Raw genomic sequence first — 15,232 nt, 5'->3', positions numbered from 1 at the left:
AGGGGTCTGTTGTCAATGACGGCTGTGAAATGGTGACTCTCTAGAAGAAAACAAAAATGGTGGACAGCCAGATAGAGACTGAGAAGCTTGCGGTCAAACATGCTGTGCTTCTTTTCGGAGGAAAGAAGCTGGTGGCTGAAGAAGGCGAATGGCTGCCACACGCCTCTGACCAACTGTTCAAGCACAGCACCCACAGCACAGTCTGAAGTGTCAGTAGTAATGACTATGCGTGCTCTGGGGAGCAGGTGTGCTAGTAAGGTCATGTGAGAAAGTTTGTTTGGTGTCTTCAAATGTCCTGGTCACACCTACTGACCATTCAAGCATTTGTTGAGGTAAATATTGCCTTTAAGCACACTATACAGGGTTTGCATAAGTTCAGCAGCTTATGGAATGAAGTGGTGATAGAAACTCACCAGGACTAAAAACTCCTGTAGTTTTTTAGTAGTGCGGGAAGGTGGGAAATCCTTAATAATGGCTACCTTTGGTGGGAAGAGTCTCACACCATCTGCGGAGATGTGATGGCTGAGAAAGTCAATGGGTTGCAACCTCTGGCCAAACGTGCAGAAAAGCTTTGGATGTGTGGGACCGGGTAACAATCAGGGGCTGTGGCGTCGTTAAGGCATTGGTAATCACCACATGGCAGCATTGGACGTAAGGACTATGTGGAGGGGTGAAGCCCAGGGCCTATTCAACTGGTGCACAATGCCAAGTTTTTCCATGTTGGCAAACTCAGCCTTTACAGTTGCCAACTTTTCTAGGTCCAGACTATGCATGAAGGCCAGTTAGAAAAATGTGTTTTGTTACTGTAGTGGAGAATGTGGGCTTGGTGAGATTTGGGAATTCACCCAGCAGTCAACTGAACTCAAATGCAGAAGTGCTTGCGCTTGACAGAGTTGTTGTGGGCAGCCTACTGGGCGAACAGCCCAAAATCCTTGTCAACAAGCCTGCAATTCTTAAGATCGACTAATAATCCTTGGGCACAGGAGATCTGTACTGAGCAGAGGTCTAGCCACTTTAGCCAGGACAAAGTCCCATGTGTAACGTTACCCACTGAAGTAGAACGTCACCCGTCGTATCCCATAAATCTGGATCCTGCTGCTGTTGGTGGCCTCCAGCAAAGTTTCATCATCCTTTGCCTTCTCAACCACAGGCAATGCTGGCAGTACATTCACTTGAGAAACCATGTCACACAGGAAACATCACCCTGAAAGGGTATCCGTAATGAACAGCAGGTGACCCCGGCAGCTGGAACACACATTGTTCAAAGACTTGTAAGGTCTTGATGTGCTAGCACTATCGAAGCTGCAAGGCAGTTGCTACATCTAGCGTTCAGACCAAAGTGAATGTGGTAAAAGTACAGGCCTGACATCATCTGTTTCGCAACTGCAGGCGTCCTTATGTTGGGGCCTTCCTGACCAGGCTTATTGAGGTAGGGAAAGGAGGAGGAATGATGCATTGCTGCCTACCTGAGTGTAGACTATCAGGCATTTTAGCAAGTTCCCTATAGTCCTTTGTGGGTGCATTAGCGAGGGCTATGTGAACTTAAATCAGGTATTCGCTGCATGAAGAGTTCTTTAAAAATAAAACAAGAATGGTGACTAAATATATAGGTGCTCTGAAGAGAAAATTAATGGTTACTTGGGGAAAGAAATAAATATATATACTAAAGTTATTAAGAACTCCATGGAGCATGTGGAGACCTTCCAACAACCAGGCACTCTTTCTTTCTTTCTTTTCTTTCTTTCTTAATTTTTTTTATATAGGGAAGTTAGGGGGGAGGGATTAAGGGGAGGGGGGAAGGGTCACATACTTTTTTTTCTACACTTGTAATCATTTAAAAATGCAATTAAATAAAATTTTTTTAAAAAATGGTGATTTCTCAGGAGACAGAGTGCGAGATCCATTAGCTTTGAAAGCTTACCATTGCCGAGGCCGGGTGAAGAGGGCAACTGTTTGGCGCTGTAAAAGGTGAGTTTTCGCTGATCGGTACTTATTGTGTTCAGGCAGGTGTTCTAGGAAACTCATCGCTCTTGCAGCCGCAGAGTTACTGAGTGACACTACCACAAAGAAATACTTGGTGTTGTTGGCCAAGATTTTCCGCAGCTAAATTGGGCCTCAAATTGTACAAACTAAGCGATGGCAATTTGTTCCCAAAACTCCAGCAACTTCAAAGCGACTGTGTTATCCAACGTGTTCAATAACTCTGGAATCATCCTAGAGCATCACGGTCACCAATATAGGTTTTTGAAAATAAAAACAGCAGAGGCATATTATGTTTAAGAAAAAACGTAGCAACTCATTTATTGTACTCTAAAACCTGAACACAAAGCATGGTAAAAGTACTTTAAATAATTACGTCATCATGTAAAGGGAACCCCAACTCAATATCGATAGCTGTGAAATATGTGCATTTCCACCAATTACATTACCTTACAGCCCGTAATAAGCTCTACTGTTTGACACCTAATGTTCTATTATTACTAAGTACAATAAGTGTGAAATATGCAGCTTAATCAGGCAGTTTACATGGGAAAGGGACATTTTGTCAAGTGTTTTATCCTTGAAATTCACTCTTCCAGGGATCAGTGCCCTGGTCAAGCTGATCAATGTAGAGCCCAGACTCCTTCAGGTTAGAGCACTCAACAATGCACACACAACCAGCCAGGTGAGCCGCCTGCCTGCTGGCACTAGAACTGGATATGTGAGGGGGGAGGTGATCAACAGCACTGATGTGAAGGGTAAGATGAACAGTATTCAGGGAGTCCTCTCCCTCAGAGAACACATGAAACCCTTCTAATGGGGATCTTTTACATGGAAGTTAATGGGATGGTCTTGTGATCAGTTGTGGGATGAAATAAGATAAAGGGCTCTGGCCAATACATCATACATTCATCCCTGACCACAATCATCAGTATCTACAGGAGGTGCTACTTTGAGAAGGCAAAAACTGTCATTAAACACGAGGAAATCTGCAGATGCTGGAAATTCAAACAACACACACAAAATGCTGGTGGAACATTGTCCTCTACTGTCAAAATGAATCCAAACTCGGGTTGGAGGAACGACAACCTGATGACATGAACATTGACTTCTCTAACTTCCGTTAATGCCTCTCCTCCTCTTCTTACCCCATCCCTGACATATCTAGTTGTTTGCCTGTTCTCCATCTCCCTCTGGTGCTTCCCCCCCCCCCCCTTCTCCTGAGGCCTCCCGTCCCATGATCCTTTCCCTTCCCCAGCTCTGTATCACTTTCGCCAATCACCTTTCCAGCTCTTAGCTTCATCCCACCCCTTCCGGTCTTCTCCTATCTTTTCGCATTTCCCTCTCCCCACACTACTTTCAAATCTTTTACTATCTTTCCTTTCAGTTAGTCCTGACGAAGGGTCTCGGCCCGAAGCATCGACAGTGCTTCTCCTTATAGATGCTGCCTGGCCTGCTGCGTTCCACCAGCATTTTGTGTGAACTGTCATCAAAGATCCCTACACCATCTTCTTACAGCTGCCATCTGGCAAGAGGTACAGAAGCCAGAAGTGCTGCAATACCAAGTTCAGGTACAGCTAATTCCCTTCAACCATTTGGTTCTTGAACCATCCTGCACAGCCCTAATCACTACAGATCAGCAACACTATGACCAGTTTGACCACTTTCCACTAAAATGGGCTTTCTTGTTCTAATTGCGTTCTTTTCTGCAAAAACTACATAATTTATGTTCTGCTTGTGAATGTTTCGTTTATGACGCGGTGTGCCTGTAAGGCTTGTAAGTTTGTCTTCGCACCTGTACACACATGTATTTGTGCAGATGGTAATAAACTCAACTTTGACTGTAGATTCAGAGACTCCATATTGTTAATGGTTGAAAAGGTTAATACTCACCGGATCTCCCTTCTCTCCTTTCTGGCCTTTGGGACACTGAAAGAAAAGGAAGGTAAGGGAGAATTAAACTTCTTGACAGTTGGTCTTCAGAATAAGGTAACAACAAGGCCCTAGCCAGAGTAAGTGACATGTGGAAAATAGTCAATGGGGAAAGGGAGACCCAGAGCTGCTCTACAGACAGAAGAATAAACCAAACTCCAGCTCGTACATAAAACTCTTTTTGCCAGCCATGGACCCATCCTCCACAGTTAGGAGGAGTCACTGCTCCTGTGCATACACCCAGCATGGACCTGGATTCCTTTACACTAGCAAACCATTCCCCTGAGGAAGTCCTCTCCCTCAGAGAACACATGAAACCCTTCTAATGGGGATCTTTTACATGGAAGTTAATGGGATAGATAGATAGATAGATAGATAGATACTTTATGCATCCCCATGGGGAAATTCAACATTTTTTCCAATGTCCCATACACTTATTGTATCAAAAACTAATTACATACAATACTTAACTCAGTATATGATATGCATCTAAAATCACCCTCTCAAAAAAAGCATTAATAAATAGCTTTTAAAAAGTTCTTAAATAATTTACTAAAATACATTGAATGGTAACTTAAGCTCAGTCATAACCCCGGCACTTTAACATATCTTTCCCCTGGCGGTTGAATTGTAAAGCCGAATGGCATTGGGGAGTAATGATCTCTTCATCCTGTCTGAGGAGCATTGCATCGATAGCAACCTGCCGCTGAAGCTGCTTCTCTGTCTCTGGATGGTGCTATGCAGTGGATGTTCAGGGTTTTCCATGATTGACCGTAGCCTACTCAGCGCCCTTCGCTCTGCTACCGATGTCATACTCTCCAGTTCTGTGCCCACGACAGAGCCCGCCTTCCTTACCAGCTTATTAAGACGTGAGGCGTCCCTCTTCTTAATGCTGCCTCCCCAACACGCCACCACAAAGAAGAGGGCGCTCTCCACAACTGACCTATAGAACATCTTCAGCATCTCACTACAAACATTGAATGACGCCAACCTTCTAAGGAAGTACATTCGACTCTGTGCCTTCCTGCACAAGGCATCTGTGTTGGCAGTCCAGTCTAGCTTCTCATCTAACTGCACTCCCAGATACTTGTAGGTCTTAACCTGCTCCACACATTCTCCATTAATGATCACTGGCTCCATATGAGGCCTAGATCTCCTAAAGTCCACCACCATCTCCTTGGTCTTGGTGATATTGAGACGCAGGTAGTTTGAGTTGCACCATATCACAAAGTCCTGTATCAGTTTCCTATACTCTTCCTCCTGTCCATTCCTGATGATCTTGGTTCTTTGGAATTCTGTAAATTGGAATGAATAGGAAGTATAATCCTTTGGGATTCTGCACTGCACATGGGAATGAGTGGAAAAGGTTTGGTTCATTCAGATCATATTTTGGCCTAATATTATCTGAACCATTTGTTTTAAAGTCTTTCAAAATGGAATTCAGGACATGAATACAGGAGATTTGGTATGGTAGATGCTTACCTCAATGCAGCCTTCACCCTGGGGAGAAATATATAAAAGGAAAGTGTGTAAACATAAATCTCTGAAAACATCAAAATATTTCCCTTGTCACTAGTCTCAAACCCTTTCACTAGTCCGTGAGAGCAGATTCTGGGCTCAACCAAAGTCAATGGGGCAACTTATGAGTTAGTTCACGCCTACCCCCTTGCTGGCAGGAAAGTGAATGACTTTAACAGTGGCTTTTGAACATATTACCCACAAAGATCAAAGTTTAGCTTTATTTGTCATATGGATTGTACAATGAAACACAGAGTGAAATGCACGCAATCATGGGGAGAAGGTAAAAACTCCTTATCCAACCCCCAACAATGATTATTGCCGCTACAATGTGATTATGCTAGCCACTATGCTACTGTGCCTACAGGGTCAGGTGAAGATTGGATGGTGAAGTGAAAAGGTGTGAGGTGAATGATAGGAGGTGGAAGGTGGGCAGGGGCAACCAAGACCCAGATGGAGAAGCAACCAAATTACATTGCAATGAGTCCAGCAGGGCACTGGAGAGTGCTCTGCACTTTCCTCAGAGCACTGACAACACCAGGCTGATTGGAACAGACAGAGGTCTCAGAAACAGGGCAGAAGAGCACACAGTCCAGGATCAGAAAGGAGAAGGAAGTTTTTTTTTTAAGAACAATTTTGTTGTTTGCCATGTACATAAACAACATGGATGAGAACATAGGTGGCCTGATTAATAAGCGTTCCGACAAGAGAACAATCAGTAAAGCTGTTGATAGTGAGGAAGGGTGCCTGAGAATAAACCATGATCTGTATCTGCAAAACTGAGCAGGGCATGACAAGTACAGTTTAATCCAGGCAAGTATGCACATCAGGAAGGGAGGTGTAGGGAAGGTGATTAAACACAAGGACAAAGGGTAGCTGAAAGCAAAGCCATAAAAGCTAACATTACAGCATGCAGGAACATTTTTCGTTTCTTTTGGAAAGTTCATAGTGCTTTGCAGGCAATTAAATTTCAGTAGTCAAAGATGTAACGCCAAAAATGAGGGAGCCAATACAGAGTACTCCTTACTGATGACCAGACAGACCTATCTACACTTATTGCTGATAGCCAAACAGACCTGTCTACTCTGACTATTACTGATGGTCAGGCCTGTCTACACCGAGTATTACTGATGGTCAGACCTGTCTATACTGACTATTACTGATGGTCAGACCTGTCTACTCTGACTATTACTGATGGTCAGGCCTGTCTACACCGAGTATTACTGATGGTCAGACCTGTCTACACTGACTATTACTGATGGTCAGACCTGTCTACACCGAGTATTACTGATAGCCAGACCTGTCTACACTGAGTATTACTGATGGTCAGACCTGTCTACACTGAGTATTACTGATGGTCAGACCTGTCTACACTGAGTATTACTGATGGTCAGACCTGTCTACACTGAGTATTACTGATGGTCAGACCTGTCTACACCGAGTATTACTGATGGTCAGACCTGTCTACACCGAGTATTACTGATAGCCAGACCTGTCTACACTGAGTATTACTGATGGTCAGATCTGTCTACACTGAGTATTACTGATGGTCAGACCTGTCTACACCGAGTATTACTGATGGCCAGACCTGTCTACACTCAGTATCACAGATGGTCAGTGAGACCGGTCCATTGAAACACAAAAAACCTAGAGCACAATACAGGCCCTACAGCCCACAACGTTGTGCCAAACATATCCTTACCTGAGAAATTACCTAGGGATATCCTTAAGCCTCTATTTTTCTAAGCTCCATGTACCTATCTAGGAATTTCTTAAAAGACCCTATCGTATCCACCACCATCGCCAGCAGCCCATTCCATGCACTCACCACTCTGAGTAAAAAACTTACCCCTGACATCTCCCCTGTACCAACTTCCAAGCACCTCAAAAAAATGTGCCCTCTCATGCCCTCAGGCCATTTCAGCCCTAAGAAAAAACCTCTGACTATCCACATGAACAATGCCTATCATCTTATACACCTCTATCAGGTCACCTCTCAATCCCTGTTGCTCCAAGGAGAAAAAGCCGAGTTCACTCAACCTATTCTCATAAGGCATGCTCCCCAATCCAGGCAACATCCTTGTAAATCTTTTCTGCACCCTTTCTATGGCTTCCACATTCTTCCTGTAGTGAGGCGATCAGAACTGAGCATAGTACTCCAAGTGGTGTCTGACCAGGGTCCTATATTGCTGCAACATTACCTCTCGGCTCCTAAACACAATCCCACAGTTGATGAAGGCCAAAACACCATAAGCCTTCTTAATCACAGTGTCAAACTGCACAACTGCTTTGAGCATCCTATGGACTCGGACCCCAAGATCCCTCTGATCTTCCACACTGCCAAGAGTCTTACTATTAATACTATATTCTGCCATCATATTTGACCTACCAAAATGAACCACCTCACACTTATCTGGGTTGAACTCCGTCTGCCACTTCACAGCCCAGATTTGCATCCTATCAATGTCCCGCTGTAACCTCTGACAGCCCTCCACACTATCCACAACACCTCCAACCTTTGTGTCATCAGCAAACTTACTAACCAATCCCTCCACTTCCTCATCCAGGTCATTTATAAATACCACGAAGATTAAGGGTCCCAGAACAGATCCCTGAGGCACACCACTGGTCACCGGCCTCCATGCAGAATATGACCCGTCTACAACCACTCTTTGCCTTCTGTGGGCAAACCAGTTCTGGATCCACAAAGCAATGTCCCCTTGGATCCCATGCCTCCTTAATTTCTCAATAAGTCTTGTATGGGATACCTTATCAAATGCCTTGCTGAAACCCATATACACTTCATCTACTGCTTTTCCTTAATCCTGTCCGTTAAGGCCTTCTCTTGGCCCCTTCTGGCTCTCCTAATTTCATTCTTAAACTCCTTCCTGTTAGCCTTATAATCTTCTAGATCTCTATCGTTACCTAGTTTTTTGAATGTTTCGTAAGCTTTTCTTCTTGACTAGATTTCCAACAGCCTTTGTACACCAAGGTTCCTGTACCTGATCATCCTTTCCATCTCATTGGAACGTACCTATGCAGAACTTCACACAAATATCCCCTGAGCATTTACCACATTTCTTCCGTACATTTCCCTGAGAACATCTGTTCCCAATTTATGGTTCTAAGTTCCTGCTTGAATGCCTCACATTCCCCTTACTCCAATTAAACACTTTCCTAACATGTCTGTTCCTATCCCTCCTCCAATGCTATGGTAAAGGAGATAGAATTGTTATCACTATCTCCAAAATGTTCTCCCACTGAGAGATCTGACACCTGACTAGGTACATTTCCCAGCCTCTCCTCTTCTTTGCTTATCTGCATATTTGATGCACCATCAATAGCCGAGATATCGGCTTTTATTGACTGGAAGAATGAACAACACTACATCCTGGAGAATGAGGCTGGGCTCAGGCCTCAATCACCTTTATACAGGGGTCTGTGGGAGGAGCCACAGGAGCAGTCAGCAGGGGTCTGTGGGAGGAGCCACAGGAGCTGTCCAGACAGGTATATGTAGTTCACCACAAGATTGTGTCAAGAAATCTTCCTGAACACACCTAACAAACTCCACCCCATCTAAACCTTTTGCTCTAGGGAGATGCCAATCATATTGGGGAAATTAAAATCTTCCACCACAACAACTCTGTTATTATTACACCTTTCCAGAATCTGTCTCCCTATCTGCTCCTCAATGTCCTTGCTACTATTGGGAGGTCTACAAAAAAACACCCAGTAGAATTATTGACCCCTGCCTGTTCCTAACTTCCACTCAAGTGACTTCATAGACAATCCCTTCATGATGTCCTCCTTTTCTGCAGCTGTGACACTATCTCTGATCAACAGTGCCACGCCCCCACCTCTTTTGCCTCCCTCCCTGTCCTTTCTGAAACATCTAAAGCCTGGCACTTGAAGTAACCATTTCTGCCCCGAGCCATCCAAGTCTCTGTAACGGCTACAACATCATATCTCCAAGTACTGATCCACACTTTAAGCTCATCCGCTTTGTTCATAATACTCCTCGCATTAAAATAGACACATCTCAATCCACTGATCTGAGCATGTCCCTTCTCTATCACCTGCCTATTCTCCCTCTCACAGTCTCCAAGCTTTCTCTATTTGTGAGCCAACCGCCTCTTCCTCCATCTCTTCAGTTCGGTTCCCACCCCCCAACAATTCTAGTTTAAACTCTCCCCAATAACAGCCTTTGCAAACCTCCCTGCCATAACATTGTTCCCCATGGGATTCAAGTGCAACCTGTCCTTTTTCTACAGGTCTTTCATGCCCCTTGTTCCAATCCCTCAGCCATGCATTTATCCTCCACCTCAATCTATTTCTATACTCATTGTCATGTGGCACAGGCAGTAATCCCGAGATTACCTTTGTGGTCCTGCTTCTCAACTTCCTTCCTAACCCCTTGTGGTCTTTTTTCAGGACCTCTTCCCTTTTCCTACCTATGTTGTTGGTACCAATATGTACCACGACATTTGGCTGTTCTCCTTCCCACTGTAGGATATCCTGGCACTTGGGAGGCAAACTACCATCCGTGTTTCTTTACAGCGTCCACAGAATTGCCTGGCTGACCCCTTAACTATAGAGTCCCCTATCACGGCTGCCATCGTCTTCCTTTCCCTATCCTTCTGAGCCACAGGGCCAGACTCTGTGCCAAAGGCATGGGCAGAGTTGCTTCCCCCAGGTAGGCTGTTTCCCCCCCCCCAAAAGTACTCAAACAGGAGTACTTATTGTCAAGGGGTACAGCCACAGGGGTACTCTCTTGCATCTGAATCTTGCCCTTCCCTCTCCTGACTGTTACCCACTTACCTGTCTCCCGAGGACCCGGTGTGACCACCTGCCAATAGCTCCTCTCTGTCACCTCCTCGCTCTCCCTGACCAGACGAAGGTCATCGAGCTGCATCTCCATTTCCCTAAAACAGTCCCTAAGGAGCTGCAGCTCGACACACCTGGCGCAGATGTGGCTATCTGGGAGGCTGTGATTCTCCCAAACTTCCCATATCTGACACCCAGTACAGAACACTGGCCTCACACACATATTTCCTGTCTTTATTCTACACAGGCAACCTACCTCACCTTGATGTGTTAATCGCCAAAGCCCCATTGAGCCAGAACCCTCCTACTCTCTCTCTCTACTCTGTCACCTGCTCCTCAACACCCGCTCTATGATGCTGTCTCCTTTAAGCTCTTCTACCTGATGTCCACATGCTTGCACAGTCGTGCCTCGATCAAACCGCTGAAGAAACATACTGAATATTACTGATTGTCAGACAGACCTGTCTATACTGAATATTACTGATGGTCAGTCAGACCTGTCTATACTGAATATTACTGATGGTCAGACAGACCTGTCTACACCGAGTATTACTGATGGTCAGACAGACCTGTCTACACCGAGTATTACTGATGGTCAGACAGACCTGTCTACACCGAGTATTACTGATGGTCAGACAGATCTGTCTACACCGAGTATTACTGATGGTCAGACAGACCTGTCTACACCGAGTATTACTGATGGTCAGACAGACCTGTCTACACTGAGTATTACTGATGGTCAGTCAGACCTGTCTACACCGAGTATTACTGATGGTCAGACAGACCTGTCTACACCGAGTATTGCTGATGGTCAGACAGATCTGTCTATATTGAAAATTACTAATGGTCAGTCAGACCTGTCTATATTGAATATTACTGATGGTCAGTCAAACCTGTCTATATTGAATATTACTGATGGTCAGACAGACCTGTCTATACTGAATATTACTGATGGTCAGATTGACCTGTCTACACCAAATATTACTGATAGTCAGCCCTGTCTACACTGACATTCCTGATGGTCAGACAAGGAAAAGATGCTGAGAGGCAGGATTCATGAACATTTAGAGAGGCATAATATGATAAGGAATAGTCAGTATGGCTTGGTCAAAGGCAGGTCATGCCTTATGAGTCTGACTGAATTTTTTGAGGATGTGACTAAACACTTTGATGAAGGCAGAGATTTACTTTATATGGATTTCAGCAAGGCATTTGACAAGGTATCCCACACAAGGCTTATTGAGAAAGTAAGGAGGCATGGTATCCAAGGGGACATTGATTTGTGGATCCAGAACTGGCTTGCCCATGAAGCAGAGTGGTTGTAGACGGGTCACATTCTGCATGGAGGTCCTTGACCAGTGTTGTGTCTCAGGGTTCTGTTCTGGGACCCCTTCTCTTCATGATTTTTATAAATGACCTGGATGTGGAAGTGGAGGGATGGGTTAGCAAATTTGCTGATGAAACAAATGTTGGGGATGTTGTGGATAGTGTGGAGAGCTGTCAGAGGTTACAACAGGTCATCAATAGGATGCAAAACTGAGCTGAGAAGTGGCAGATGGAGTTTGACCCAGATAAGTGTGAAGTGGTTCATTTTGGTAGGTCAAATGATGGCAAAATATTAATGATAAGACTCTTGGCAGTGTGGAGGATCAGAGGGATCTTGAGGTCCACAGGACACTCAAAGCTGCTGCGCAGGTTGGCTCTGTGGTTAAGAAGGCATATGGTGCATTTGCTTTCATCAACTATGGGATTGAGTTTCAGAACCGAGAAGTAATGTTATGCCTTTATAGGACCCTGGTACTGTATAGTACTGTACTGTACTGTACCAGTAATAACGGAGTACTGTACTCCGTTCTGGTCACCTCACTACAGGAAGGATGTAGCAACTATAGAAAGGGTGCAGAGGAGATTTACAAGGATGTTGCATAGATTGGGGAGCATGCCTTATGATAATAGGTTGAGTGAACTCGGCCTTTTCTCCTTGGAGCAACGGAGGATAAGAGATGACCTGATATAAGGTGATGAGAGGCGTTATTCATGTGGATAGTCAGTGGCTTTTCCCAGGGATGAAATGGCTAACATGAAAGGGCACAGTTTTAAGGTGCTTGAAAGTAGGTACAGAGGAGTTGTCAGGGTAAGTTAGTTTTTTTTTATTACACAGAGTGGTGAGTGAGTGGAATGGGCTGCTGGTAATGGTGGTGGAGGCGGGTACGATAGGGTCTTTTAAGCGACTCCTGGATAGGTACATGGAGCTTAGAAAAATAGAGGGCTATGGGTAACTTTAGGTAATTTCTAAGTAAGTACATGTTCTGTCACAGCATTGTGGGCCAAAGGGCCTGTATTGTGCTGTAGGTTTTCTGTTTCTATGTCTACACTGAGTATTACTGATGGTCAGACCTGTTTACACTGATGTTCGGCTGTCTATACCGAGACCTGTCTACACCGAGTACTACTGATGGTCAGACCTGTCTACACTGAGTATTACTGATGTTCAGCTGTCTGTACCGAGTATTACTGATGGTCAGACAGTCCTGTTTACACCAAGTATTACTGATGGTCACACAAACCTGCCGTTTGGTAATTTTCCACACTGTTCAGAACAACTGCACAAAGTGTTCCAATGTCTGGGTTATTGGCTCTCAGATTAATTCCTGGTATGTTGTTGTCTCTGGTTAGTTTTGACTATCCTGGCTTTAATCCAACCTCAGAACTTCACTGATCTGTTTATTTCAGTGATACTGTGGCTTGTCCCTCCTTTCCAGCCCCCTCCCCCATCCCCTCCCCTTGCCTGGCCTCTCCTCCGATACTCATCAAGAGCTCACAGTGTGAAGGAATACAGATGTTGGGCAGGCAGTCAGCCACACTCTCTTTTGATTACCACACAGAGTGTCAGCTGACTTACAGAGCTTCGGATGTCCAGGCTAGTAACTCACCCATTGTTGCTCAGCTGCAATAGGAAAGTGTGTGAAGGAGTGGGACACCGTGCATGGCTTGAGGTTCCTATTCCAGCAGCTGAAGGGACTCAGACTGACAACGAGGCCTGTGTCACAACTGGAACAAAGAACCAGCCCATCATTGTCCAGCAAACAGTGTTGTTTTGATTAAATGTAGAATTGAGGCTTAAAGATAAAAAGGTATATTCAGGAATCTGGATGTTGCTGGATGAAAGTGAAGGGCAGAAGACAAGAGGAGGTGAGATGGACTCAGTGAAAACTCTGTGGGCTCCACACAAGATGACAGAACACAGGCCATGAAACTGCAGGTCAGAGCCAGGTCATCCTCACCTACGGCTCCTGGGGCTGGTGATAGAAAAGCAACTCAGCATTCACCTGGCAGGTTGAATAGAATGTCATCTCTCCCTCTCCCTTAAGTGTGCAGATTTATTGGGGCCACCATCAAATAACCAGCTTTGGCAGATTTCTGCAGACTAGCATGTGAGACAAGATACAAGCTCTTGGGTGCTCACCGCAAGACCCAGTAACAGTCAGTAATTAATCATCGCTTGAATAATCACCCTCAAACTCTCATTACGCTCTACTCTAAGATCTCTGTCACCCCTGTTCATGCTGGGGTGTTACAATAGATGACTATTTTACCCCTGTGAGTAGCTGGAGCAGTACACTCAGTGAATTACCTTCTGTCGGCTCAGTTCATCGGCATCCTACAGTAAATTGATAAAGAGAGACAAAATTAATTTGATTTTTGAGAAAAACTGCACACCTTATCCTGTGCTGCCTTCCATGGTAAACACACTCCACACAGACCCTTACACAGACACACGCACACAAACACACCCACACATGCAAACACCCACAAACACATATACACAACCCCCCCCCACACACACATATTGCCTTGTCATTCTGTCCACTGCTGTTCACTCTGCTGACCCATGACTGTGCAGCAATACACATTTCGAATCACATCATCAAGTTCGCCAATGACATGACTGTGGTGGGTCTCATCAGCAAGAATGATGAGACAGCTTACAGAGAGGAGGTGCAGCGGCTAACTGACTGGTGCAGAGCCAACAACCTGTCTCCAAATGTGAACAAAAGAGATGGTTGTTGACTTCCGGAGAGCACGGAGCAACCACTCTCTGCTGAGCATTCATGGCTCTTCCGTTGAGATCATTAAGAGCACCAAATTTCTTGGTGTTCACCTGGCTGAGAATCCCACCTGGTCCCTCAGCACCAGCTCCATAGCCAAGAAAGCCCAGCAGCGTCTCTACTTTCTACGAAGGCTGAGAAAAGTCCATCTCCCACCCTCCATCCTCATCACATTCTACAGGGGATGTATTGAGAGCATCCTGAGCAACTGCATCATATAACCATATAACAATTACAGCACGGAAACAGGCCATCTCGGCCCTTCTAGTCTGTGCCGAACGCTTACTCTCACCTGCCTGGTTCAGAAACTGCACCATCTCGGATTGCAAGGCCCTGCAGCAGATAGTGAGGTCAGCTGAGAAGATCATCGGGGTCTCTCTTCCCGCCATTACAGACATTTACACCACACGCTGCACCCGCAAAGCAAACAGCATTGTGAAGAATCCCACGCACCCCTCATACAAGCGCTTTTCCCTCCTGCCATCTGGCAAAAGGTACCGAAGCATTCGAGCTCTTATGACCAGACTGTACAACAGTTTCTTCCCCCAAGCTATCAGACTCCTCAATACCCAGAGTCTAGACTGACATCTACATCATTTATTATTATATTGAATTTGAAATTTGTCCTCTACTGTGCCTATTGTCTTGTTTATTAATTATTGTACTGCCCTGTACTGTTTGGTGCACTTTATGTAGTCCTGTGTAGGTCTGAAGTCCAGTGTAGTTTTTGTGCTGTTTTACGTAGTTTAGTGTAGCCTTGAGTTGTCTCACATAGTCTAGTATAGTTTTGTGTTGTTTCATGTATCACCATGGTCCTGGAGAAACGTCGTTTATGGTCGAAATGGCAATAAAAAGCGACTTGACTTGAA

At 45.0% G+C, this 15,232-nt stretch overlaps 1 protein-coding gene across 7 annotated transcripts in view; it reads right to left on the bottom strand.

Annotated features, from left to right (window-relative positions):
- Positions 1–15,232, bottom strand: part of LOC140719770 (uncharacterized) — a 411,496-nt gene that overhangs the window by 270,204 nt on the left and 126,060 nt on the right. For all 7 annotated transcript variants that reach the window (XM_073034626.1, XM_073034628.1, XM_073034629.1 and 4 more), the window contains exons 10-12: positions 13,889–13,915; positions 5,395–5,412; positions 3,874–3,909 (exon numbers count right to left, since the gene is read on the bottom strand). In XM_073034626.1, the coding sequence (XP_072890727.1) occupies positions 3,874–3,909; positions 5,395–5,412; positions 13,889–13,915 (81 nt within the window). The remainder of the gene's footprint in view (positions 1–3,873; positions 3,910–5,394; positions 5,413–13,888; positions 13,916–15,232) is intronic.

Source organism: Hemitrygon akajei, chromosome 32 (genome assembly GCF_048418815.1).
Source record: "Hemitrygon akajei chromosome 32, sHemAka1.3, whole genome shotgun sequence".
Classification (NCBI taxonomy): domain Eukaryota; kingdom Metazoa; phylum Chordata; class Chondrichthyes; order Myliobatiformes; family Dasyatidae; genus Hemitrygon; species Hemitrygon akajei.
The sequence above is the reverse complement of the archived record's forward strand: the minus strand, read 5'-3'. Positions and strand labels throughout refer to the sequence as shown.